Source organism: Trachypithecus francoisi, unplaced genomic scaffold, assembly GCF_009764315.1.
Source record: "Trachypithecus francoisi isolate TF-2019V2 unplaced genomic scaffold, Tfra_2.0 Lachesis_group12, whole genome shotgun sequence".
NCBI lineage: Eukaryota > Metazoa > Chordata > Mammalia > Primates > Cercopithecidae > Trachypithecus > Trachypithecus francoisi.
Window position 1 is genome coordinate 78,693,903 of NW_022681457.1, and position 23,611 is coordinate 78,717,513.

Genomic DNA, 23,611 nt, shown 5'->3' on the forward strand with positions numbered 1-23,611 from the left:
CCACCGCGCCCGGCCCAAATATCCTAATAAAAACTGGAAAACATGCCCGACTTACCTTTGAATGTGGCTTTCCCTCATGACACTGCTCCCTACTGACTTTAGAGCCATAGATCCTTTTGGCTTATATAATTGGGTTACACCATGTGAAATAAGCTTGGACATGCATTTCCCAGTGGTAACTCCTGTGAAAACTCCTCAATGGAACTACCTTTTCTTTCCAGACACTCACAGATAAGATGTTTTCCGCTTGAAGTGGGAGAATATGTGTATTCTTTTCAATGATCACAGGACTCTAACAAAGGGGATTTTTAATCTTTTAATTTTCAAGACAGTTAAAATATTGAAATGTTTAAGTGGATAACTATTATTCATAAAATGACTGAGTGAAAACTAATATACTATGAGATGAAAAGTACTTGTCAGGGATTTTCAAGCTTTTGCTCAAGTAATTACTATGAAATAACAACTTCTAGAAATGAAGAACAATCTGTGAAGAATAAATTACCATTGGTGTGGGAAAAAAGAGCCAAACAGAAGTAGAAGAAGGTGTAGCCGGCATACTAATGTTATCTACAGTGTATTTTTATATTTTTTATACTTGACCAGGTCTCTTATGTCCTTTTTCTGGAAAAATACTTTTAACTACAAAAGTGGTTATAAATGAAAAAGTAGCCAATAAAGTGACTACTACCCTCAGGGCTTTGAACCAGTTGGGATAATGTGGTAAGAGAAAAAATTCTTGGTGTAATGCTATCCCCATACCCATTATTACTGTGACTATGGCTTCACTAAGTCTTTCAGAAATAAGGAAGGCAAACCATGAAAAGAAAAGAGGAGCTATACTGCTGGCTAAATTAAGGTAGTCTGGTTTGGCTGGACTACCTTCTGGTAGAGCAAAACCCCATCTGATCCCACCCAAGAAAGATAGGAAACTGGCTCCATAAGCCATCTGAGTAAAAGCTAACATGGGAATATAAGTTTTTGTCATCAGCATGACCAGTGGTGGAGCAACGAAGGGGATTAGTCCTGCCAGAGTTACATATAATGCTGGCTTTGGGCTGTCAGTTATGTAACTGATGGTGCTTGGTGACCTGGCTGGAAGTGCTTGCTTCTCCTTTTTAAAGCTGCAGGGGGATGTATGATAGCACTGTGTCTTGCTCATATACACCGGAAATGATAAGGAAAGCGAAGGCCTTGGAAATGGGGAAAAGTTCTGCTGGAGAGACACCTTGAGAGAAAGTGTATCTGTTCTGCTGGCTCTTAGTCCCACTGGGAAAGAGTACTTCAGCATCTACAAAGAAAACAGAACCAAAAGACAAAATTAAAAATCTATATGTATCATCAGATTTTAGTCAATCCCAGTATGAAACAATTGGAATTGTTTGAAAGGAGCAAACAAAAAAGATCTACTTTCCATTACCACATCAAACTATACAGCAAGGATGAACTAACTCTGAAGTGATGTTATTGCTGGTAAAAGTATTAAATGACTATAAAATGTACAAAAGAAACCACTGAACACAAACCAGTGATATATTTCAACCTACCACTTAATCTTATTCCATAAGAAAAATATCTGAAAAAGGATCAGGTAAAGACTAGACCTTCAGAATTTGGCCTTCTAAACTGCCTCTTCTATTTAGAAATAGCAAAAGAAGCGGCACTAATTACTGTGGGAATGCTGTTTTTATATGGAGAAAATAAATCTACCTTCCAACTTAGCTTTATAAACACCACATACTTTTCACAGTTCCATGCTTTTGTGTAGGCTCTGCCTAGAATTCTAGCTCTTACTACTTTTCTATCTAGGAAACTTACCTCAACATTCAAGTTAAAGCTTTCCTTTGCCCTTCTACAGTCTGATTTAATGCTCCTATAGTAAGTATCCTGTGCACACTTCCATCATAATTTTTCTCACAGTGAATTAAAATTGTGTGTTTACTTGTCTTTGTCTCAGTAGACTTGAGAGCCAGGACCGTATTTTTTTCCTTGCCTTAAAATCCCCGGTGCCTTTCATTGTACACGGGCAAAGTAATAACCTTTCCTGCTGCTTCTGTGTTTTAGTTACCAGACTTCAACTAAAAAGTGTTGCATTAAAGAAAAAATTGAAGTTTTTTTTTTTTTTTTTTGAGACAAGAGTCTCTCTGTTGCCCAGGCTGGAGTGCAGTGGCTTGATCTCAGCTCACTGCAAGCTCCGCCTCCCAGGTTCACTCTATTCTCATGCCTCAACCTTCAGAGTAGCTGGGATTACAGGTGCCTGCCACCACGCCTGGCAGCTAATTTTCTGTATTTTTAGTAGAGACGGAGTTTAACCATGTTAGCCAGGATGGTCTTGATCTCTGACCTTGTGATTTGCCCACCTCAGCCTCCCAAAGTGCTGGGATTACAGGCGTGAGCCACCGCGCCCAGCAAAAACTGAAGTTATTGAAGAATTTCAGTGATCACTCAAACATGCTAGGAATGGTTCCATCTTGGAACCATTTCCCATTTCCATATTTACTGCTCTTCCCTCAGTTACTTATTTCTGATCTCCTGCCATTTATAAGTGCAATCCTACATCTTGACACTACCTATTCCCCTTCCCTGCTTTATAGTTCTCCCCAGCACTTACCATTTGATGTATTAGTTTTTATTTTTTTGAGACTGAGTCTTGCTCTATCACCCAGGCTGGAGTGCAGTGGTGCAATCTCTGCTCACTGTAACCTCTGCCTCCCAAGTTCAAGCCATTCTCTGCCTCAGCCTCCTGAGTATTTGGGATTACACGCATCCACCACTACGCCCAGCTAATTTTTGTATTTTTAGTAGAAACAGGGTTTTACCATGTTGTCCAGGCTGGTCTCAAACTCCTGACCTCAAGTGATCCGCCTGCCTTGCCCTCCCAAAGTGTTGGGATTACAGGCATGAGTGACTGTGCCTGGCCTTGTTTTTTTTAATTTTTATTTTTTGAGATGAAGTCTTCCTCTGTCACCCAGGCCAGAGTGCAGTGGCATGATCTCGGCTCACTGCAACCTCGGCTTCCTGGGTTCAAGTGATTCTTACGCCTCAGCCTCCCAAGCAGCTGGGACTACAGGCGCCCACCACGTTGAGCTAATTTTTGTATTTTTCAGTAGAGACAAGGGTTTTACCATGTTGGCCAGGCAGGTATTGAACTCTTGACCTCAAGTGACCCACCTGCCTCAACCTCCCAAAGTGCTGGGATTTCAGCCATGAGCCACGGCATCTGGCCGATTTTTTTTTTTTGCAAACATCGTCTTGCTGTGTCACCCAGGCTGGAGTGCAGTGGCATGATCTCTGCTCACTGCAGCCTCAACCTCCTGGGCTCAAGTGATCCTCCTCCCTCAGCCTCCCAGGTAGCTGGGACTATAGGCGTGTGACTCCATGCCCAGCTAAATTTTTGTATAGATAGGGTTTTGCCATGTGCCCAGACTGGTCTTGAACTCCTTGAGTTCAAGTGATCCACCCACTTTGGCCTGCCACATTGCTGGGACTACAGGCGTGAGCCACTGCACCCAGCCTGATATAATAAAGATTTTACTTGTATTTTACTTAACTCTTCCCTCCATTACCTGAATACACAAGGGTAAGAATTTTTGTCTTTTTCACTGCTACTGCCCTAGCCCAAGCAATATTTGACAAATAGTGCTTAAATATTTGCTGAACAAACCAACCTTTGAAGATGCTTGAGAAAACTTCTGGATGAAGCGAAGCATCCTGGCCCCTATTGAAAGTCTTGTTCAGGAAGATGCCAGGCAGTTCTGATTAACGTGATGTTGCAGCTAAGTGGAAGCACTGAATCAGGGGCATTTCTGTGTATAACACAAGATGTCACTTCATTTTCCTCATTTTATACATTAATTTTTAAATAGTAGTAATTCATGAATATATCAGTTTCCTTTGAAAAGAATCATTAATGTTTTCAAACTATCGGGAACACAGTAACGAAACAGATCCTTTTAATACCTGAACTGTTCTTTTAGCTTTGGCTGTCTGGTGTAATAGAAAGAGTAATGCACATAGAGATTTTATAGATACTTTCACCATTTCCTAGCTGTGTGACACTGGGCAAATTGCTTGAGTACCAGTTTTCTCATCTTTAAAATGAAGGGTCTTTTAAATGACATTTTTGTGAAATAAAAAAAAAAAAAAAAACTGGAAGGTCATAGCTTCTCTGTTTCTTTTTTCTCCTTATTTACTTTGGGGCTTAAGAGTTCACAACAAAATAACGATAGTACCAAACCAATATAATTTAGGTTTTTTTGTTTGTTTTGAGACTTGCTGTGTCGTCCAGGCTGGAGTACAGTGGCACGATCTTGGCTCACTGCATCATCCGCCTCCTGGGTTCAAGCGATTCTTGTGCCTCAGCCTCCTAAGTAGCTGGGGTTACAGGCTCCTGCCACCATACCCGGCCAATTTTTGTATTTTTAGTAGAGATGGGGTTTTGCCATGTTGGCTAGGCTGGTCCTAAACTCCTGACCTCAGGTGATCCACCTGCCGAGGCCTCCCAAAGTGTTGAGATTACAGGCGTGAGCCACCGCACCCAGCTAGCATTAATTCATTTAATGCTCAAAATAACCTCATTAACTTAGTACTGAGAGAGAGAATAGCCTGTTGGAGTAAAGACTTTGGTGTCAAACTTGGTTGGAATCCTGGCTTCACTACTTATTAGCTGTGTGTCTTTGAACAAATTATTTAACCTTGTTATGGTGTAGTTCATTCACCTTTGAAATAAGGGTACTCGGCTGGGCGTGGTGGCTCAAGCCTGTAATCCCAGCACTTTGGGAGGCCGAGACGGGCAGATCACAAAGTCAGGAGATCGAGACCATCCTGGCTAACCCGGTGAAACCCTGTCTCTACTAAAACATACAAAAAAACTAGCCAGACGAGGTGGTGGGCGCCTGTAGTCCCAGCTACTCAGGAGGCTGAGGAAGGAGAATGGCATAAAACCGGAAGGCGGAGCTTGCAGTGAGCTGAGATCCGGCCACTGCACTCCAGCCTGGGCGACAGAGCGAGACTCCGTCTCAAAAAAAAAAAAAAAAAAGAAATAAGGGTACTAACTAATTCATAGGGTTGATGTAACTTTTTTTTTTGGGATACAGGGTCTCGCTCTGTCACACAATCTGGAGTACAGTGGTGTGATCGCCACTCTCTGCAGCCTTGACCTTCCAGGGTCAAGGGATCTTACCACCTCAGCCCTCTAAGGAGCTGGGACTACAGGCCACACCACCATGCCCAGCTATTTTTTTTTTTTTTTTTGAGACAGAGTCTTGCTCTGTCACCCAGGGTGGAGAGCAGTGGTGCCATCTCAGCTCACTGCAAGCTTCACCTCCCAGGTTCATGCCATTCTCCTGCCTCAGTCTCCTGAGGAGCTGGACTACAGGCCTCCACCACCATGCCCACCCAGTTCATTTGTTTGTATTTTTAGTAGAGATGGAGTTTCACCGTGTTAGGATGGTCTCCATCTCCTGACCTCGTGATCCACTTGCCTCCCAAAGTGCTGGGATTACAGGCATGAGGCATCGTGTCTGGCCCCAATTTTTGTATTTTTTGTATAGAAGGGGTTTTGCCATATTGCTCAGGCTGGTCTCAAACTCCTGAGCTCAAGCGATCCACCTGCCTCGGCCTCCCAAAGTGCTGGGATTACAGGTGTGTGCCACTTAGCCTGATGTAACACTTAATAAGTTACTACATGTAAATAGCTGAGAACTGTCCCTGACATAAAGCACTTTACACAGGAGGGACTGATTGAAAACTCTAATGTAAGCAGCCAGTAAAAACAGGTGAATGATAATACGGATCTAGATCTGACAACTTCATTCTTAACCAGGAGAATGGGATGTCTAAAAAAACCTACAGTTGCTGCTTAATTTAAAAAAATCAATTGGGCAGGGCGCAGTGGCTCGCTCCTGTAGGCCCGGCAGTTTGGGAGGCCGAGGCGAGTGGATTACTAGGTCAGGAGTTCGAGACCAGCCTGGCCAACACAGTGAAACCCCCCCCCTTTTCCGTCCCCCACCCCGTCTCTACTAAAAATACAAAAAATTAGCTGGGCGGGGTGGCGGACGGCTGTAATCCCAGCTACTCGAGAGGCTGAGGCAGGAGAATTGCTTGAACCTGGGAGGCGAAGGTTGCAGTGAGCCAAGATCGTGCCATTGCACTCCAGCCCACGCGACAGTGCGAGACTCCGTCTCAAGAAAAAAAAAAACCGATTGAACGAATTTATTGATCACAGATCTTAGGGCTGGGTCAAGAAATCCTGTATACCAGTTAATGTCTTCATGCTATACTTAAGGAAGTAGGGAGGTAAGTTATCCTGGGCCTCCGAGTAGAAGGCCCACACACCCACACCCACCCACCTGAGCCCCAGACCAAAATGTCTGCAGAGCGTACCCATCACTTTTGTGCAAAATCACTTTCTTCGTAAGGACTTTCCAGATCACTCCGTTTAAAATCTCAACCATCCCCCCCACCTTTGGACACTCCCTTTCCTCTGGCACGTGCTTTCCAACTAGTGGATATTAAAAAGTGATAACCTAAAGTCCAGGGACGGCAGGTGATACGGGATTAAGGACTGAGACTCAAAGCTTAATCCTCCTAATATATGAAAAAGCTCAATATTCCCATTGCCCTAGTGGGAAGACTGCAAAACGCAAACTTCAAACTGACCTCTGAGAAAGGAAGGCGGGGTTTAGACGCCAGTGTCTTCGGGAAACCCTGCCCGATAGTGCCCGCGTCTCCAATTTACTACCAATCCTTGGTGCCTCCCATCCCAACCTGCACTTGTGGCGACTTTGAGACTTGCCAGCGTTGCACGGAGAGGCGGAGAACAACCGCAACAATAGCCCAGGTCTACTGGAAAGGCACTTCCGGCAAGTGGATTCAGAGAGCCCCCTACTTCCTGAGGACTGAAAAAAACGAGTCCGGGTAGGACTTGACCTGCGCTAACTGGTTCCTATGCCCGGCTTTCTGTTTGGGGGCCATTCTTAATTTCTAGTTGAATCCAGATGTCGAACGGTCCTTGACTTTTTATTCCAGGGCTCCCAGGCAGCAGAATCTGCCTACAGAGTTCGGGAAGGTAGAGTGCAAGTACTGAAACAATCTCAGAATGATGGTGGTGAAGGAAGGTAAGAGACTTGGGATTTTAGGCCCAGTATGACCTGGAATTGCTTGCCATCTGTGGAACTTACGTTTTACTTTGTAAAACAGGGTTTGTAAGACCTATGGGGACACATCTCATTCTGCATTACGGCCCTTTACTATCATTTAAAGGAGGAATAAAGCCCAGTTCTTATATTCATTTTCTTTGCTAGGACCTAGAAACTTCATTAAGGATTAAAGAGCAAAAGAGCAGGATTTTCACTTCCATGAAAATCTTCCTAGGATTGGGGGTGGTTTGGAAAGTCAGATCATTTCTCCTGCTGCCCTCGGCTTTCTCGGCTATGTGACCTTGGGCAAGTCCCTTCTCTTATCTGGACTTATTTCACAGGAAATGGCACCAGGCAATCTTAGTGTCCTTCCGTGTCTATGGATAACGCTGAAGACATGTAATAGGAGATCTCAGGGGCCCACGCCTGCCAGTCCCTCCAGTCCTCCGGATTCTAGGTAGTCTAGCTTCCTGGTTGCCAGCCATTACAAGGTTTAGCTTTCCGTGCTAGATGGAGCCACAGCAAAGTCCGTTAAAGCGCTTTTAGTCGAGCTAGGCCTTCAGTTTTATTGCCTCCTCTGTCATGGCAGCGCCGCCCCTTCCAGTAGCGCGATACCCAATGAGACTTCAGGTAGGAGAAACGGAACTGTCACAAGCGCAGGCTCTCCCCGGAATCCCGCCCTTCGCTGGGGTGGGGCAGTGACGCCTGCGCTCCCGGGGAACTACTACTCCCAGCAGGTAGCGCGGCCGACGCAGCCGCGCAGTCTCCGGGACCAGGCCGTGTGGCCCGCTGGGGGCTGGAGTCTCAACGACGCGCACACGTGAAGTAAGGAGCAGAAGGTGGGAAAGGGCCGGAAAACACACGCTCCTCCGAAACCGGTTTGCAAGTCCTTGTAGAGGTAGTTTCGGGACGCGCACTGGCCCAGGGGTGGGCTGTGGGAGGGTGAAGAAAAAAGGGATACACATATGCATACCCACCCACTCATTCATACGCGCCCAGGCCCTGGAAGTGGGCAGGGGGGTTAGAAGGGGCGTACTAAACTAGGCTTGTCCCTGCCTCAGCCGGCACGAGGAAAGGAAGAGGATTCAATTCTGTAGGAGGTAGAGGCGACCACGCGCCGCCTCAAGCGGCGAGGAAGGGAGCCAAGAGCGGGGCAGGGCATCACCGCCGTTCTGGAGGCCGAACGTTGGCAGCGTGGTGTACTGGCGTCCGGAGGGGCCGCCGGACCCGGTCCCGTGCGCATGCGCCTCTTCAGGTGGGCGTGTGTAAGGCGGGGTCGGACGGGGGAGGGAGGGCCGTGCTGCTCGTCGCTCCTCCTCCTCCACCCGCTCTGCCCCTCCTGGACCTTGTGGGCCGGGCAGCCATTTTGGGAAGAGCTTTGTTATGGTTGTAGACTAAACGCCTCTGCCGGGTCGACAAGCTGGGGACGCGTCCTCAGACGCCGCGTCTAGTCCCTGGCCGTGGCTCCGCCGCTGCGCGGTGAGTGGGAGTTTGGGACAACGGGGCAGTAGGAGATCTTGGAGTCGTTCCGGCGCGAGGCTCCGCCCGGTGCCTAACCAACCGGCTGTTAAAACTAGTTGAAAGAAGCTCTCACACAGGTGGTTGGGTGTAGGTCCGACCCGAGAGGGGCGAGCGCAGCCCACGGGTCAAGTGGTTCGGACGCGGCACCCCTGCCACCCCCGTACATGGAGGTTTGCACGCGAGCGTCGCCGGGGCTCGGCGAAAGCGCTCCTACTTTAACTTTGGTCGTCGGGTCAGAACGCTCACCTGCGGCTCTTTGGCTCCTCTCCAGGCGATCCAGCTTGGTGCTGGTTGAGTGACTTGGCTTAAGGGTTTTTATCTTTACTTCTTGAAATGAAAGCTAAGGGCTTTTGTTTTCCTTCAAAGGAAAACCTGAGGACGAAAAAGTATAAGTCAAATGTTGGATATCTGAGGGGAAAAAAGTTTTAACCCCCAGCTTTCCGGTTCTCTGTGGTAGCGAGGTGTTTTCGTTTAGATTGAGTCTATCCAATGTCTACCAACCTCCTTTCCTTGGAAGGGCGGGGAAAGCTGGTCGATCCTGAAATGTTTTAAGTGTTTCTTTTTCTCTTGTTTTAAAGTTAGTTCTCCCCAACCCGTGAAATTCGAAAGAAAGTCTGAATCTAAAATGGCTGTAGCTTGGGGAAGTGCCCTGCCCTTCGATTACTTAAATACATTTAACGTTTAAAGGTTTTAGTCGTTTCCCCTGTGGGGACATTAACTGAATCTTTTGATCTTTTAGTTTTTTGCAATTGGTGTCTCACCTTTAACTCTCCTTATGCTAGGTGAAAACAAAGGTGAGGCTCACAAAGTTGAGTACTCCAAAAGTTTACATAAGAATGGGTGTGGTGCGGTGTGGTGTGCGTGTTTAATAGTCGTTTATAGTTTTGAAATTGTGCTGTGGTGTCAATTTTATCTGCCAACTTTGTGCTCTGAAGTTGGCTTGTCATATTTGTTGAAATATTTTTGACATTGATAATTATTGCTTACCAGAAAAATACGAAGTTAATAATAGTGGTTCATGTTTTAGTTTAATAGTAAGTCATGTTCTTGTGTAAACCTTATCCAAAAGTAAAGTGATTGGTAGTCACTCCTCAGTAGAATTATATTTGTACTTTGGTAGACTGCTGATCTTTTCTAAGGTCTTTTATATTCAATATTTGAAAGGAAATTAGGGTGCTATTAAGTTTGAGATATTTACTAGAATAGTGTTAAGACATTTTAACAAGTGAAAACATACTTTAAGTATGGAATGCCTGATTGTCGTGCTCTTTTAAACAAGAGGCTTTTATTTCCTGTTTGTTTTTTTTTAAACCGATAGATCTAGAAGTTTAAACAAAAAGTCATAGATTGGAAACCAAAACCAGTAAATTTCAGTATTTGGAAAGGTGCTGAAGCCTGTATCTATTTAAAAGATAAAAGAGTGAAATGCTAATTGTGAATGAAAACTTTGAAATTAATAGTAAAATAAACTGTCATCTTTCCCAGGGAGTCAGTTTTCAATGTACTTTTGACGTTTCTTCACATACAAAAGTTGATTTTTGTTAACTCCCCTAGGATTTTTGTTGTTGTTGTTAAATTATTTTGGTGGTTTTACAGGAAAAATATTTAAAGTTTTTAATAGAAATTGCAAGTTGCTTTGTGTTTTGTCACTGTTAACTACTAAACTGGAGTAAGATCTTACTCTTTTTTTAGGGTACTCAATGGTTTGTACATGTTAATATAAACATTTAATTGATTCTGGTTGGTGTCTTTTTTTTTTTTTTTTTTTTTTTTTTGAGACAGAGTCTCGCTCTGTCGCCCAGGCTGGAGTGCTGTGGCCGGATCTCAGCTCACTGCAAGCTCCGCCTCCCAGGTTCACGCCATTCTCCTGCCTCAGCCTCCCGAGTAGCTGGGACTACAGGCGTCGCCACCTCGCCCGGCTAGTTTTTTGTAGTTTTTTTTAGTAGAGACGGGGTTTCACTGTGTTAGCCAGGATGGTCTCGATCTCCTGACCTCGTGATCCGCCCGTCTCGGCCTCCCAAAGTGCTGGGATTACAGGCTTGAGCCACCGCGCCCGGCCAGATTCTGGTTGGTGTCTTATCAGAGCTCTTAATTTGTGGTGTTGGGGGAACTCTTGGGAAGCCTCTTTATTTTGAGCGAATTCAATTTACTAGATTGCTCATCAGTGGCTGTTAAGATGCTTAGCTGAGGAGGACACATTCAACCATTTAAATTTAGAATGATAAGAAATCTGGTGCACATTTCTGCTTATAATTCATTTTTAATGCTGAGTTAAAGGTAAGACACAATCGTGAATCATACTTCAGAAGATTGCATATCTTTTTTTTTTTTTTTTTTTTTTTTGAGATGGAGTCTCCCTCTGTTGCCCAGGCTGGACTGCAGTGGCTGGATCTCGGCTCACTGCAAGCTCCGCTCCCCGGGTTTACGCCATTCTCCTGCCTCAGCCTCCCCAGTAGCTGGGACTACAGGCGCCTGCCACCTCGCCTGGCTATTTTTTTTTTTTTTTTTTTTTTTTAGTAGAGACGGGGTTTCACCGTGTTAGCCAGGATGGTCTCGATCTCCTGACCTCGTGATCCGCCTGTCTCGGCCTCCCAAAGTGCTGGGATTACAGGCTTGAGCCACCGCACCCGGCCAGAAGATTGCATATCTTTATTTTATGGTTATAACTCTGATGTGCCAGGGACTGACTGCTGTTTAAAGTGCTTTATATTTGTTATTTATTTTCTTTTTCTTTTTTTTTTTTTTGAGGTGGAGTTTCACTCTTGTTGCCCTGGCTGGAGTGTAGTAGCCTGATTTCGGTTCACTGCAACCTCCGCCTCCTGGGTTCAAGCAATTCATCTGTCTCAGCCTCCCGAGTAGCTGGGATTACAGGGACTCGCCACCACGCCCGGCTAATTTTTTGTATTTTTTAGTAGAGATGGGTTTTCACCATGTTGACCAGGCTAGTCTTGAACTCCTGACCTCAGGTGATCTACCTGCTTTGGCCTCCCAAAGTGCTGGGATTACAGTCATGAGCCACTGCGCTCGGCTTGTTGTTTATTTTTATAAGTATACTGGTTCATTTGTTTTGTTTTGTTTTTGATACGGGGTCTCACTGTGTCACCCAAATTGGAGTGCAGTGGCGCGATTTCTGCTCACTGCAGCCTCCGCCTCCCAGGCTCAAGCGATCCTCCCACCTCAACCTCCCTAGTAACTGGGACGACAGGTGTGTGCCACTGCGCCGGGCTAATTTTTTGTTTGTTTGTTTGTATTTTGTTAGGAGGGGGAGGGTTTATCATGTTGCCCAGGCTGGTCTCAAACTCAGGGGCTCAAGCAGTCTGCCCACTTTGGCCTCCCAAAGTGTTGGGATTACAGGCATGAGCCACAGCGCCAGGTCTAAGTAGATGCTGTTTTATACCCATTTTATAGTTGAGGAAAAGAAGTCCAGAGACTCATCCAGCTAGTAGGTAACAGCCTATATTCAAATTTAGGCAATCTAAGTCGTTGTGTTTAACTTAACGGTTATGGTCACTGCCTTTAAACATGAAAGTAAGACTGTTGGTCTAAAAGATGAAAGGCACACAAAATTTTAAAGGATTCCAACTAAAAAAAACTAATGGGAAAGGCAAATTTTGGTGTATTTATGGTTGTTCAGGTAGATGAGTGGAAAAATCTAGGTGACGGAGAAATAACATACCACCTCATAATTGACTGTTGTCTGGAATTTAATATGTGGTTGTGCTGTTAGAGACCCGATTGCCAAAGTTACTTCTAAATCAGACTCAGTGTTTCCTATTTCCCACTGAAATCTGCCTCAAATAGCTTATAATCAAACTTGAAAAATAGTTCAGTAAGAGGAACTGAACTTTTGTCCACAGGTGTAACTTAACTGAAATAGATATATTTCTGATGTTATGTAAATTGAATTTTTATAGGTGATTTCAAACATGCTAGGCAAACATTTAAAAGAGCCTATTGTTTTTCTTTACTAAGGCAAATAATTAGCCTTTAATTGATCTATTAGCTGAATCATTTTTCAGCTAAAACAACTCAGTAAAAGAAACTAGGGACTGGGAATACCTAGATGACCATAAAACAAAGAACTGTATGGTTTAACAGATAATACTTAATAGTTGGAGGATAACATAAAAAACAGTTATTCTTAAAGGAGGTGATTTTAACAAACTCTTTAAGTTCACCTTCCTTTTCTAAGATAAAAACCACTTTGCCTTCAAAGCCACTTTGCCTTTTGTTAACCATACGTCAGGCTAGAGAATCACCAGAATGAACAAAGTTTTAGTACCCTTTTCTGAGCAGTAGGTCTATTTGTGTGGAGTAAGTTTTTTCCCCCAGAAAAATCTCATTTGGTTAAGTTTAGCTATACTTTAAATTGAGCTTTTGCAGACTCTGTTTCTGCTCAAGTTTAAAAGTTTGGCATATAAAAAAGTTCTTGTCTGAATCATTGCTATCCTTAAAGTATATAAGTATATAGAAAAGTTGGTTTTGGGGCTGTTTAATTAATTTGAAAGAGCTTTTCCAGTTTTTGTGCTGTTTGTAAATTTTTCTACTTTTTAATTCGTCTTACCATGTATGGCAGAAAGAGCAATAGGAACCATTTATTGTGGGCTTCATAAACTTAGATGCTGTAATGAAGTCAATTATGTAATCTTATTATTTCTTACTATTTAAAGAAGTAGATATTAACTCTTCTACGAGAGAGTATACAGAGGTTCTAAGAAGTTAAGTAATTTGGGTAACATAGAGATGGAGATTTGGGCAGCTTTCTGTGATTCCAAAGCATAGTTTCCACCATAGCACACAGAGAAATGGCATAGTATGGTAATCAGTGGTTGGCTTTGTAGCCAGACCATTTGGGTTCGAATCTCAGCTTTGCTACTTACAGCTTGGTGACTTTGAGTGAATTACTTAAATGAGACTCTTTGTTTCTTCATCTGTTAAGTGGGGATAATAATAGTACCTTCTCCTAGGGTTGTTGTAGTAAATAAATGATATTTGTGGAATTCTTAAAATAATGTCTGACTGTAAGAGCTTCATGATTATTAGAGAAGTTGTCTTTAATGAACATCCTTTTACACACCAATCCAGTGAAATTCAGTGAAATCTGCATAGATGAGTTGCACATGTAGTGGTTTTCTTTATTAGATACTAGTTTTCTGTTGACTTTTGTAATTTATTTGAATCAGGATCTAGGTCCCACAAACTGCAATTGGCTGCCATTTTAAATGCCTTTATTTGCATATTTCTCCTCAGTTTTTTTCCTTGTACTTTGTTAAAGAGACCAGGTCATTTGTCCTGCAGTTTCCCACATTCTAGATTTTCTTGATTCCTTGTAAATTGGTAGTTGGCTATAGAGGCTTAGATCGAGATTTGATTTGGAAATAGAGAAGACTGAGAAGACTAAATTTGTTAGGTGATTCTGTGTATTTGGGAATTTTTATTTTCTGGTTTGTTCAGTGATTCTCATTGTATCATTTTCTTGCAATTTCTCTGTTGGGCAACACAGGGTAACTTTATGGGTTATTTACTCTCATTTGAGATGCTATGTAAAGTGGAGTGTTTGGTTTGCTTTGGTGCCCAATTCAGTGTTAACTTTTCCAGGTGGGTTCTTTCCGCCTTTTTTTCCCCCTACTTGTATATTCTGTTATAAAATTGAAAAGTGTTTTTATTTCCTGGTTTGGTTACTAATGAACAGTTGTCTCAGCATATTCAAACTGAAAATTTCTCAAAACTGAATTTTTTTTCCTATTATCTATCCTCCAACTATTAGGCATTTTATTGTTTGCACTTATGGTATACTCACTATAGGCTAGGCACTATTCTTTTTCCTTTTTTCAGGGAACAACATCCAGGCATTACTCTTAACACTTCATATACATTCACTCATTTAATCAACAACAATTCAAGAGTCTCCAAATTAGGTAGGTATTTGAGACACAAAGAGGTGAAATGACTTGTTCAAGGTCACACAGCTAGTGTGTGACAGAGCCATCTAGGTCCTGAATTTGCTATTCTACCTTAAAAATTAATATTTGCGGCCGGGCGCGGTGGCTCAAGCCTGTAATCCCAGCACTTTGGGAGGCCGAGACGGGCGGATCACGAGGTCAGGAGATCGAGACCATCCTGGCTGACACGGTGAAACGCCGTCTCTACTAAAAAATACAAAAAACTAGCTGGGCGAGGTGGCAGGCGCCTGTAGTCCCAGCTACTCAGGAGGCTGAGGCAGGAGAATGGTGTAAACCCGGGAGGCAGAGCTTGCAGTGAGCTGAGATCCGGCCACTGCACTCCAGCCTGGGCCACAGAGACTCCGTCTCAAAAAAAAAAAAAAAAAAATTAATATTTGCTTTGGAAGTGAAGCTTATCTTGAAAAGAGATTTTTAGAGATGCTTGTAAAGTGATTCTTTTTAAAAAAAAAAAAAAAAAGTATGTCTTGGCCGGTCATGGTGGCACACACCTGTAATCCCAGCACTTTGGTAGGCCGAGGCAGGCGGATCACATGAGGCCAGGAGTTTAAGACCAGGCTGGTCAACATGGCGAAACCCCGTCTCTACTAAAAATACAAAAATTAGCTGGGCGTGGTGGTGAATGTCCGTAATCTCAGCTATTCTGGAGGCTGAGGCACTAGAATCACTTGAACCTGGGAGGTGGTGGTTGCAGTGAGCCAAGATTGTGCCATTGAACTCCAGCCTAGGTGACAGAGCGAGACTCTTTCTCCAAAAAAAAAAGCGTGTCTCAATCTGTTTGTCACTACTATTAAATCACTCAATTATTAAAAAAAAAAACATAGTTTTGAAAATGTTACAAATAGCCTGTTGTAATCATAGGGAATTAGAGCCTTTTGGTGCTGCTGAAACTGATAAAAGTTTATTTATTTTGCAGAGACAGTCTTGTTCTGTTGCTCAGATTGGAGTGCAGTAGCATGATCATAGCTCACTGCAGCTTTGACCTCCTAGGCTCAAGTGATCCTCCCACCTCAGCTCCATCCTGGGCCCCCACCCCCAGTCCTGCTGGGAAATACAAGTGTGTGCCATCATGCCTGGCTAATTTTTTTTTTTTTTTTTTTTTTTTTTATAGATAGAGTCTCACTATGTTGTCCAGGCTAGTGTTGAACTCCTGGAATCAAGCACTTCCTCCCACCTTTGCCTCCCCATATGATGAGATTACAGGCATGAGCCACTGTGCCTGGCCTGAAATTACTTTTTAGGAAATGTTTTTGGAACAATGAAGCAAAAGAAGGCACAGTAATTCAAGTTGATTCCTAATGGCAAGGCTAGCAGGATTCCTGTGTTGGACATTCTACTAATTGGGGTTTAAAATGATCCTTTGTTGTTGTTTTTTTGTCTATTTACCATTTTAACCCCTTTCCAGTATTGCTTTTTTGTGAATCTTAGTGGGAGAGGATGCTGGAAAGGTTGGGTGCACACACACACATACCATATAGATAAACTTTCTGTGCTGGACCCCTGGCAGCTGGAGCTGGGTCATGTTACCCAAACTGTGCTAGTCAGATGCCCTTCACTTTGGGGACTTGCACCGGAGTGAGAGATGCGAAGATGCAAGGACAGTTTGGAATTCATTCCAGTGGCTGTTGGTGGTGGCATTGCTAGCTGGAGCAGTTTCCTCAGCAGGCTCTTCCTGTGGCATGACCTTGGCAGGGGTTTTGACTGCTTAGCTTCCTTTGGTTTTTGGTGTTTGCCAAGTCGAGACAGCCTCTCCTTCGTTCTCTGAATTCCCAGGGTTCTTCTGATAAATTTCTTTTTAAGCCTTGTCAGACAATTTTCCCTTTTATCTGCCCCAATTCTCAAAAGCGATAGTTCTCAACCTTTTAAAATTTATCTGGAGTAAGGCCTGGACATCAGTGGTTTATTAAAGCTCTCCATGTGATTCTTTCTTTTAGTAATCTTTTTATTATTACAGAAGCAGTGTAAGGATAATGTAGAATATTAGACTATATAGACACGCAAAAATAAAGCCTTGGCATTCCTATCACACAGGAGTTACCACTGTTAACAACTTGGTGCATTTTTTTCCAGATTGTCGTCTAAGCGCGTATATTTAGGTTTCTATTTTTATTTTACTAAATGAGATCAACTTGCTTTTTTTAGTTCGTGATACCCACTTTCCATGTGAGTAAATGTTCATTTCTTCTAATACCCAGGTGCTATTCAAATTTCTCCAGCTGATCCAAAAAAAAAAATGTTTATTACAGCTAGCTATCCAAGCCATTATCTGATTTAGGATCTTGTTGCAGATGTTTAATTTATATCTTTTTAGTGTAGTATAGTCTTTATTTTTCAGTGACACTGATTTTGAGACTGTGTCACTTACCCTAGAATGGTTTGGTATGATCACATACTTATGGTATTATTTAGCTTGTTCTTTTTTTAATTCCTATATTTTTCTCTAAAGTTTATAGCTGACAGATTGATGGATTCACCTTTAAACATTGTTGACTAAAATACAGCATAGCAATTCCTCATTTTGCATTGTATCACAAAAGACATTGTAATGCTAAGGTAGGTAGTCCTATCTATATATTAAACAATCTTTCCACTTAGAACAAGAAACTAATTTGCATGGTGTTACGTTGGTGGCGAAGGATTTCCCAGTCTCTTATCAATCGTTGGTCTTAATTTTGGGGGGGAACAGTTTCATTGAGCTCTAATTTATATAACAAGATACACTTATTTAAAGTGTACAATTTAGTGGTTTTTAGTATATTCAGAGTTGTACAACCATTGTAGAACTACATGATCTTTTGTGTCTGGCTTCTTTCATGTAGCATAATGGATGAAGGTTCATCCATGTTATAGGATGTTATCAGTATTTCTTGTGGTTATGCGTGATTAGGATTAATGGATCATAGAGGTTTTACAACTTGTTGTTTGCCAGTTTCCAAAGTGGTTGTGTGCCACTTTACACTCTAATCAGCAGTGTATGAGAATTCTTTGTTTGTGCCTCATCTTCGTTAACACTTTATAGTGTCAGAATTTTTTTTTTTTGCCAGTTTGATAGGTGTAAAATAGTCTCATGATTTGATTCAGGTTTTAAGAGTCTGAATTAGTGAGTAATTCAAGATAATGTTCTATACTGTGCCTTATATTATGTCATAGCACTGCACATGATTTCTCTCATGCACCTCTTATGGGTACAGAAATCCCATTGTTGTCGTTGAATTTGTGATAGAAATACAATTTTGTTCCTTTATATTTTTTTCTTTTCCTAGCCACTACAGGGATTTTGTTTATTAGACTCCATAATAGACTTACATATCCATGTTAATCACCATAGTATTAGGTACTTTCTCTTTGTTTTTGCTTTTGTGAAACAGGGTCTCACACTGTAGCACAGGCTGGAGTGTAGTGGCATGATCATCACGGCTCACTGTAGCCTTGACTTCCCAGGGTCAAGCAATCCTCCCAGCCTTCCAAGTAGTTGGGACTACACCACCACTATTTCTGGCTAAAATTTTTTTTTTTTCCTCAGAGGAGTCTTCCTCTGTCACCCAGGCTGGAGTGCAGTGGCGCAATCTCAGCTCACTGCAACTTCCGCCTCCTAGGTTCGAGCAATTCTCCTGCCTCAGCCTCCCGAGTAGCTGAGACTAAAGGCATGCGCCACCATTCCTGGCTAATTTTAGTATTTTTAGTAGAGATGGGGTTTCACCACATTGACAAAGCTGATCTCGAACTCCTGATCTGAAGTGATCTGCCTGCCGCAGCCTCCCAAAGTGCTGGGATGGAGTGCAGTGGCACTGCACTTAGACTCACTGCAGCTTAGACCTCCCAGATTCAAGTGATCCTCCCACTTCAGCCTTCCAAGTAGCTGGGAGTACAGGCATGTGCCACCATGCCTGACTTTTTTTTTTGAGTCAGAGTTTCTCTCGTCACCCAGGCTGGAGTGCAGTGGTGCAGTCTCGGCTCGCTGCAGCCTCCGCCACCCAGATTCAAGTGATTCTCCTGCCTCAGCCTCTCGAGTAGCTGGGATTACAGGCACCTGCTGCCACGCCCGGCTAATTTTTTGTATTTTTAGTAGAGGCGGAGTTTCGCTCTATTGGGCAGGCTGGTCTCAAACTCCGGACCTCAGGTGATCTTTCCACCTTGGCCTCCCAAAACTGGCTAATTTTTTTGTGTTTTTTTGTAGAGATGGGGTTTTGCCCTGTTTCCCAAGTTTGTCTCAAAATCCTGGGCTCAAGCAGTCTGCTCACCCTGGCCTTCCAAAGTGTGGAATTACAGGCATGAGCCACTGCGCTCGGCCCCAAGTCTTTTCTTAATAGACAGAAATGCTGTACGGGAAAAAAATCTTATGCCCCCTTTTGGTTCATTGAAAGACTTGCTCAAATTTCATATTCTTCAGAAACTCTTAAATAGGAATTTCTCTCTTCTGGAGTTAAAATAAGCAGTGCTAAAGTAGAAAATGGCTTTAGGCTCTTTTCTGTTGAGAATTAGAAATAAAAGAAGCAAGGCAGTAATAACCCTTGAGTTCTGCTTATTGAGGAATTGGGAGGGAAACTATGTACAGATAGAAAATGAGTATATAGACTACTGTAAGGTTATACAGTCCTTTGAAGGAAGTCCTTTAAACCTGTGTGGTTTTCAAATCATGAGATTTTGAAAAGAAATATTAGGGTTAGTGAATATTTAAAGATAAACGTACCATAGTCTTAGGATCTGCAGTTTAAGGAATAAGGAATGCTCAAGGAGAGCTCTTAAGAACAGTAAGAAGTCTGGGTACAGTGGCTCATGCCTGTAATCCTAGCACTTTGGAAGGCCGAGGCTGGTGGATTGCTTGATTTCAGGAACTTGATACCAGCCTGAACAACATGGCCAAGACCCTGTCTCTACAAAAAATACAAAATTTAGCCGGGTGTGGTGATAGGTGCCTGTAGTCCCTGCTACTTGGGAAGCTGAGCTGGGAAGATCGCTCAAGTCTGGGAGGTCAGCTGTAATGAGCCGTGATCGTGCCACTGCACTCCAGCCTAGGCAACAGAGTGAGACCCTGTCTCAAAAAAGAACAGTTAAGATGAAGGGGATACTAATTGATAGAATTGTCAACACCTTTAAAAAATTACCATTTATTGGGCACCCACTAAATAGACCCTGTCTATAAAAAGATAGAGATAATCACCTTTGCTATTAATCCCTACCAAGTGTGTCCCATTTGTTTTTTCTTTTTTTTTTTTTTTGAGACAGAGTCTCGCTCTGTTGCCCAGGCTGGAGTGCAGTGGCGCAGTCTCGGCTCACTGCAAGCTCTGCCTCCAGGTTCATGCCATTCTCCTGCCTCAGCCTCCCGAGTATCTGGGACTACAGGTGCCCACCACCATACCCGGCTAATTTTTTTGTATTTTTAGTAGAGACGGCATTTCACCGTGTTAGCCAGGCTGGTCTTGATTTCTTGACCTTGTGATACGCCCACCTCAGCCTCCCAAAGTGATGAAGCAAGAATTTAAGTCACTCACTTGGAGACCTGAAGTCTTGAAAATTGATGAGATGGCCGGGCGCAGTGGCTCAAGCCTGTAATCCCAGCACTTTGGGAGGCCGAGACGGGCGGATCACGAGGTCAGGAGATCGAGACCCTCCTGGCTAACACGGTGAAACCCCGTCTCTACTAAAAAATACAAAAAACTAGCCGGGCGAGGTGGCAGGCACCTGTAGCCCCAGGTACTCGGGAGGCTGAGGCAGGAGAATGGCTTAAACCCGGGAGGCGGAGCTTGCAGTGAGCTGAGATCCGGCCACTGCACTCTAGCCTGGGTGACAGAGCAAGACTCCGTCTCAAAAAAAAAAAAAGAAAGAAAGAAAATTGATGAGATAATGAAGAGCACAGAAAAACAAGGAAAGGACTACATGGAAGCATTTAAAGAACCATTACATTGACAAGAGAAAGGAAGAGTCCGAAAAAAGTACAGATGCTCCTTGACTTGCATTTGGATAAACCCATTGTAATTTGAAAATAACATTAAGTTGAAAATGTACTTAATATGCCTAACCTACCAAGCATCATAGCTTAGCCTAGCCTACCTTATGCGTTTTCAGAACACTTACATGAGCTTGCTGTTGGGCAAAATCATCTGGCAACACATATGCTGTACAGTATCAGTTGTTTACTTTTGTCTGACCCTTGTGACTGGGAGCTATGGCTTGCTGGCACTGCCCAGCATCACACGAAAGTATTGTACTGCATATTGCTAGCCTGGGCAAAGATCACGATTCAAAGTATGGTTTCTGTTGAGTTTCTTTCTCACCTCACACCATTGTAAAGTTGAACAATCTTAAATTGAACTATTGTTAAGTTAGGGACCATCTGTAATCACACGGTAAGGAGAAAATCAGCATATATTAATGCAGTGGTTGTCACTCAGTGCTGCTCTCTGACAAAGACTGTGAATATTATCAATGTAAGATTGTTAACTTTTTTTTAAGGTGAGTTGTTCCTTTTTCCAAGAATTGTCTTTTATGACATACTGCCTTCAATGAAATTGTGATATTAAAATTTTTAATCTTCTACTTATCCAAATAGAACAGGCAATCCTGTGTCAGTCCTTAAAACATCTTTTGATTTTTTTTTTTTTTTTGAGACGGAGTCTTGCTCTGTCGCCCAGGCTGGAGTGCAGTGGCGCGATCTTGGCTCACTGCAAGCTCCGCCTCCCGGGTTCACACCATTCTCCTGCCTCAGCCTCCCGAGTAGCTGGGACTACAGGCGCCCGCCACCGCGTCCGGCTAATTTTTTTTTTTTTTTGTATTTTTAGTAGAGACGGGGTTTCACCGTGTTAGCCAGGATGGTCTCGATCTCCTGACCTCGTGATCTGCCCACCTCGGCCTCCCAAAGTGCTGGGATTACAGGCGTGAGCCACCGCGCCCGGCCATCTTTTGAATTTTTTTAGCTTGATGTAATCCGGGTTTGAGAACTGCTGGTCTTACTAATGATGTGATGTCATGGAAATCAGGGGATTTAAGATGGGTTTTGCTAAAGAACATGTAAACAGTGTAAGCCATTGAAGTTGGTGATTCACAAGTCATTGACTTTTTCTTTTTTTGACAATTTCGCTCCATCACGCAGGCTGTAGTGCAGTGGCACAATCTCGGCTCACTGCAACCTCCCCATCCCATGTTGAAGAGATTTTCGTGATTTAGCTTCTCAAGTAGCTGGGATGACAAGCTTGGGCCACCATGCCCAGCTTTCATTGACTTTTGAGAGTGTATTGATTAGGGTTCTTTGTAGTAGAAAACAATTTTTTTTTTTTTTTTTTTGGGAGACAGAGTCTTGCTGTGTTGCCCGGGTTGGTTCTTTGCTCACTGCAACCTCCGTCTCCTGGATTACAGGCATGTGCCACTACGCCCGGCTAATTTTTTTGTATTTTTAGTAGAGATGGGGTTTCACCGTATTGGGCAGGCTGGTCTTGAACTCCTGACCTTGTGATCCGCCCGCCTCGGCCTCCCAAAGTGCTGGGATTACAGGCGTGAGCCACCGCGCCCAGCCGAAAACAAATATTTAAAAGCATGGTTGTGTCTCTTTCAACCACAGTCAGCTTCATGGGTGACAAGCAAAGTAAGCAAGAACTGGGATCTTAACTTAGATTGGCGTTTGGGAATTGGGTATGGGTCAGTGAGAAGAACAAGATAATTCAGGGAGTCAAAGTCATGGTAGCTTATAGATGTGGGCTCTTGCTCTGCTGGGAAGCCCTACTGTATCTCTGTAGTTCATTCCTCAGTTTCATGCTTTAATTGTTCTCACACCCCTCAACTCCTCTGCACCTACCCATACTTTTAGCTGAAGGTCTTGCTTTCTACTTAGTTAGGAAGATAGAAGCAATCAGGATAGACCTTCCGAACTCTCATTGCATTACTACCCACGCGTTCTGCTTTCCTACTTGTTCCTTTAAGTGAAGTATTCATGAGCCTGTTGGAGGCCAGTCTTTACTGATACATCACATCTCACCCCTCTGAATTGCTGAAGGATATTTCAGCAGTTTTCTGTATCAGCTGCATCAAGTTTTCTTTCTCTGCTGGGTTATTCCTATCAGTGCAGTAAAAAACTTCTTTTGACCACACCATCCCCTTCTAGCCTACATGCTCCTTTTCTCTGTTCTGCACCAACACTTCTCAAAACAGCTGTCTATACTTTTAGTCTCCAATTCCTTCCCTCTTGAACTCACTGAAATCAGGCTTTCACCACCTCCCCTGTCCAACATCGTCACTGACACTTCCAAGTGAATCCAGTGGTGAATTATCAGCTTTTTATCCTATTTAATAACATTTGAATAATGGTCACTCTACCTTGTTGAAACATGTTTCTGCTTAGCTTCTGGGTCCCCACACTTTGATGGTTTTTTTCTCAGTCTTCCCAATCTTTAAAGTTATATATCAAGGTTCCATCTCTTTTTACATTCACTTTGTTGATGATCTCATCTAGGTCCATGGATTTAAATAAAATTTGTCTACAGTCTGTATTTGTCATGAACTGCAGACTGTTATCCAACTATCTACTTAACATCTCCACCTTGATGTCTGATAAACACCTAAAAGTTAACATGTGTATAAAAAGAGTTCTTCTATCTCTCATTATTTGTGGAATCTATAGACAAATTATTAAAATTAATGAGAGTTTAGCAAGGTTGCTGGATATAATTTATGCCAGCAGTAAACAGCCATTTAAAGGAAATAATGCAATAGCATCAAAAATACATTTATAAGGTATCTAAGAATAATTTTTTTTTTTTTTTTTTTTGAGACAGAGTCTCGCACTGTCGCCTGGGCTAGAGTGCTGTGGCACAATGTCGACTCACTGCAACCTCTACCTCCCCAGTTCAAGCGATTCTCCTGCCTCCGCCTCCTGAGTAGTTGGGACTACAAGTGCCTGCCACCATGCCCACCTAATTTTTTGTATTTTTGGTAGAGACAGGGTTCATAGTGTTGGCCAGACTGGTCTCGAACTCCTGGCCTCGTGATTTGCCTGCCTTG

At 43.1% G+C, this 23,611-nt stretch overlaps 2 protein-coding genes across 10 annotated transcripts in view; one reads left to right on the forward strand and one right to left on the reverse strand.

Moving 5' to 3' along the window:
- Window positions 1-293: 293 nt before the first annotated feature.
- TMEM69 (transmembrane protein 69) lies at window positions 294-7,727 on the reverse strand. Of its 5 annotated transcripts, none has more exons than XM_033226605.1 (3): window positions 7,474-7,727; window positions 3,669-3,806; window positions 294-1,291 (listed from the first exon to the last, which is right to left on the reverse strand). In XM_033226605.1, exons 2-3 carry the CDS (start codon window positions 3,708-3,710, stop codon window positions 593-595), a joined length of 741 nt encoding a protein of 246 aa, XP_033082496.1. In that variant the 5' UTR covers window positions 3,711-3,806; window positions 7,474-7,727; the 3' UTR covers window positions 294-592. The 5 variants fall into 5 exon arrangements, with proteins under 5 accessions (XP_033082496.1, XP_033082497.1, XP_033082495.1 ...); XM_033226606.1 differs by lacking the exon at window positions 7,474-7,727 and adding an exon at window positions 6,775-6,914 and having other exon boundaries at window positions 299-1,291; window positions 3,669-3,789; XM_033226604.1 differs by lacking the exon at window positions 7,474-7,727 and adding an exon at window positions 6,775-6,914 and having other exon boundaries at window positions 299-1,291.
- Window positions 7,003-23,611, forward strand: part of GPBP1L1 (GC-rich promoter binding protein 1 like 1) — a 68,788-nt gene continuing 52,179 nt past the window's right edge. Inside the window, exon 1 of one of the 5 annotated variants that reach the window (XM_033226597.1) lies at window positions 7,003-7,118. The gene's annotated coding sequence lies outside the window, so the exon portion shown is untranslated. Of the gene's footprint in view, window positions 7,119-7,875; window positions 8,038-8,411; window positions 8,619-23,611 lie in introns of those variants that run through there. The other 4 variants (XM_033226596.1, XM_033226600.1, XM_033226598.1 and 1 more) reach the window with 4 other exon arrangements.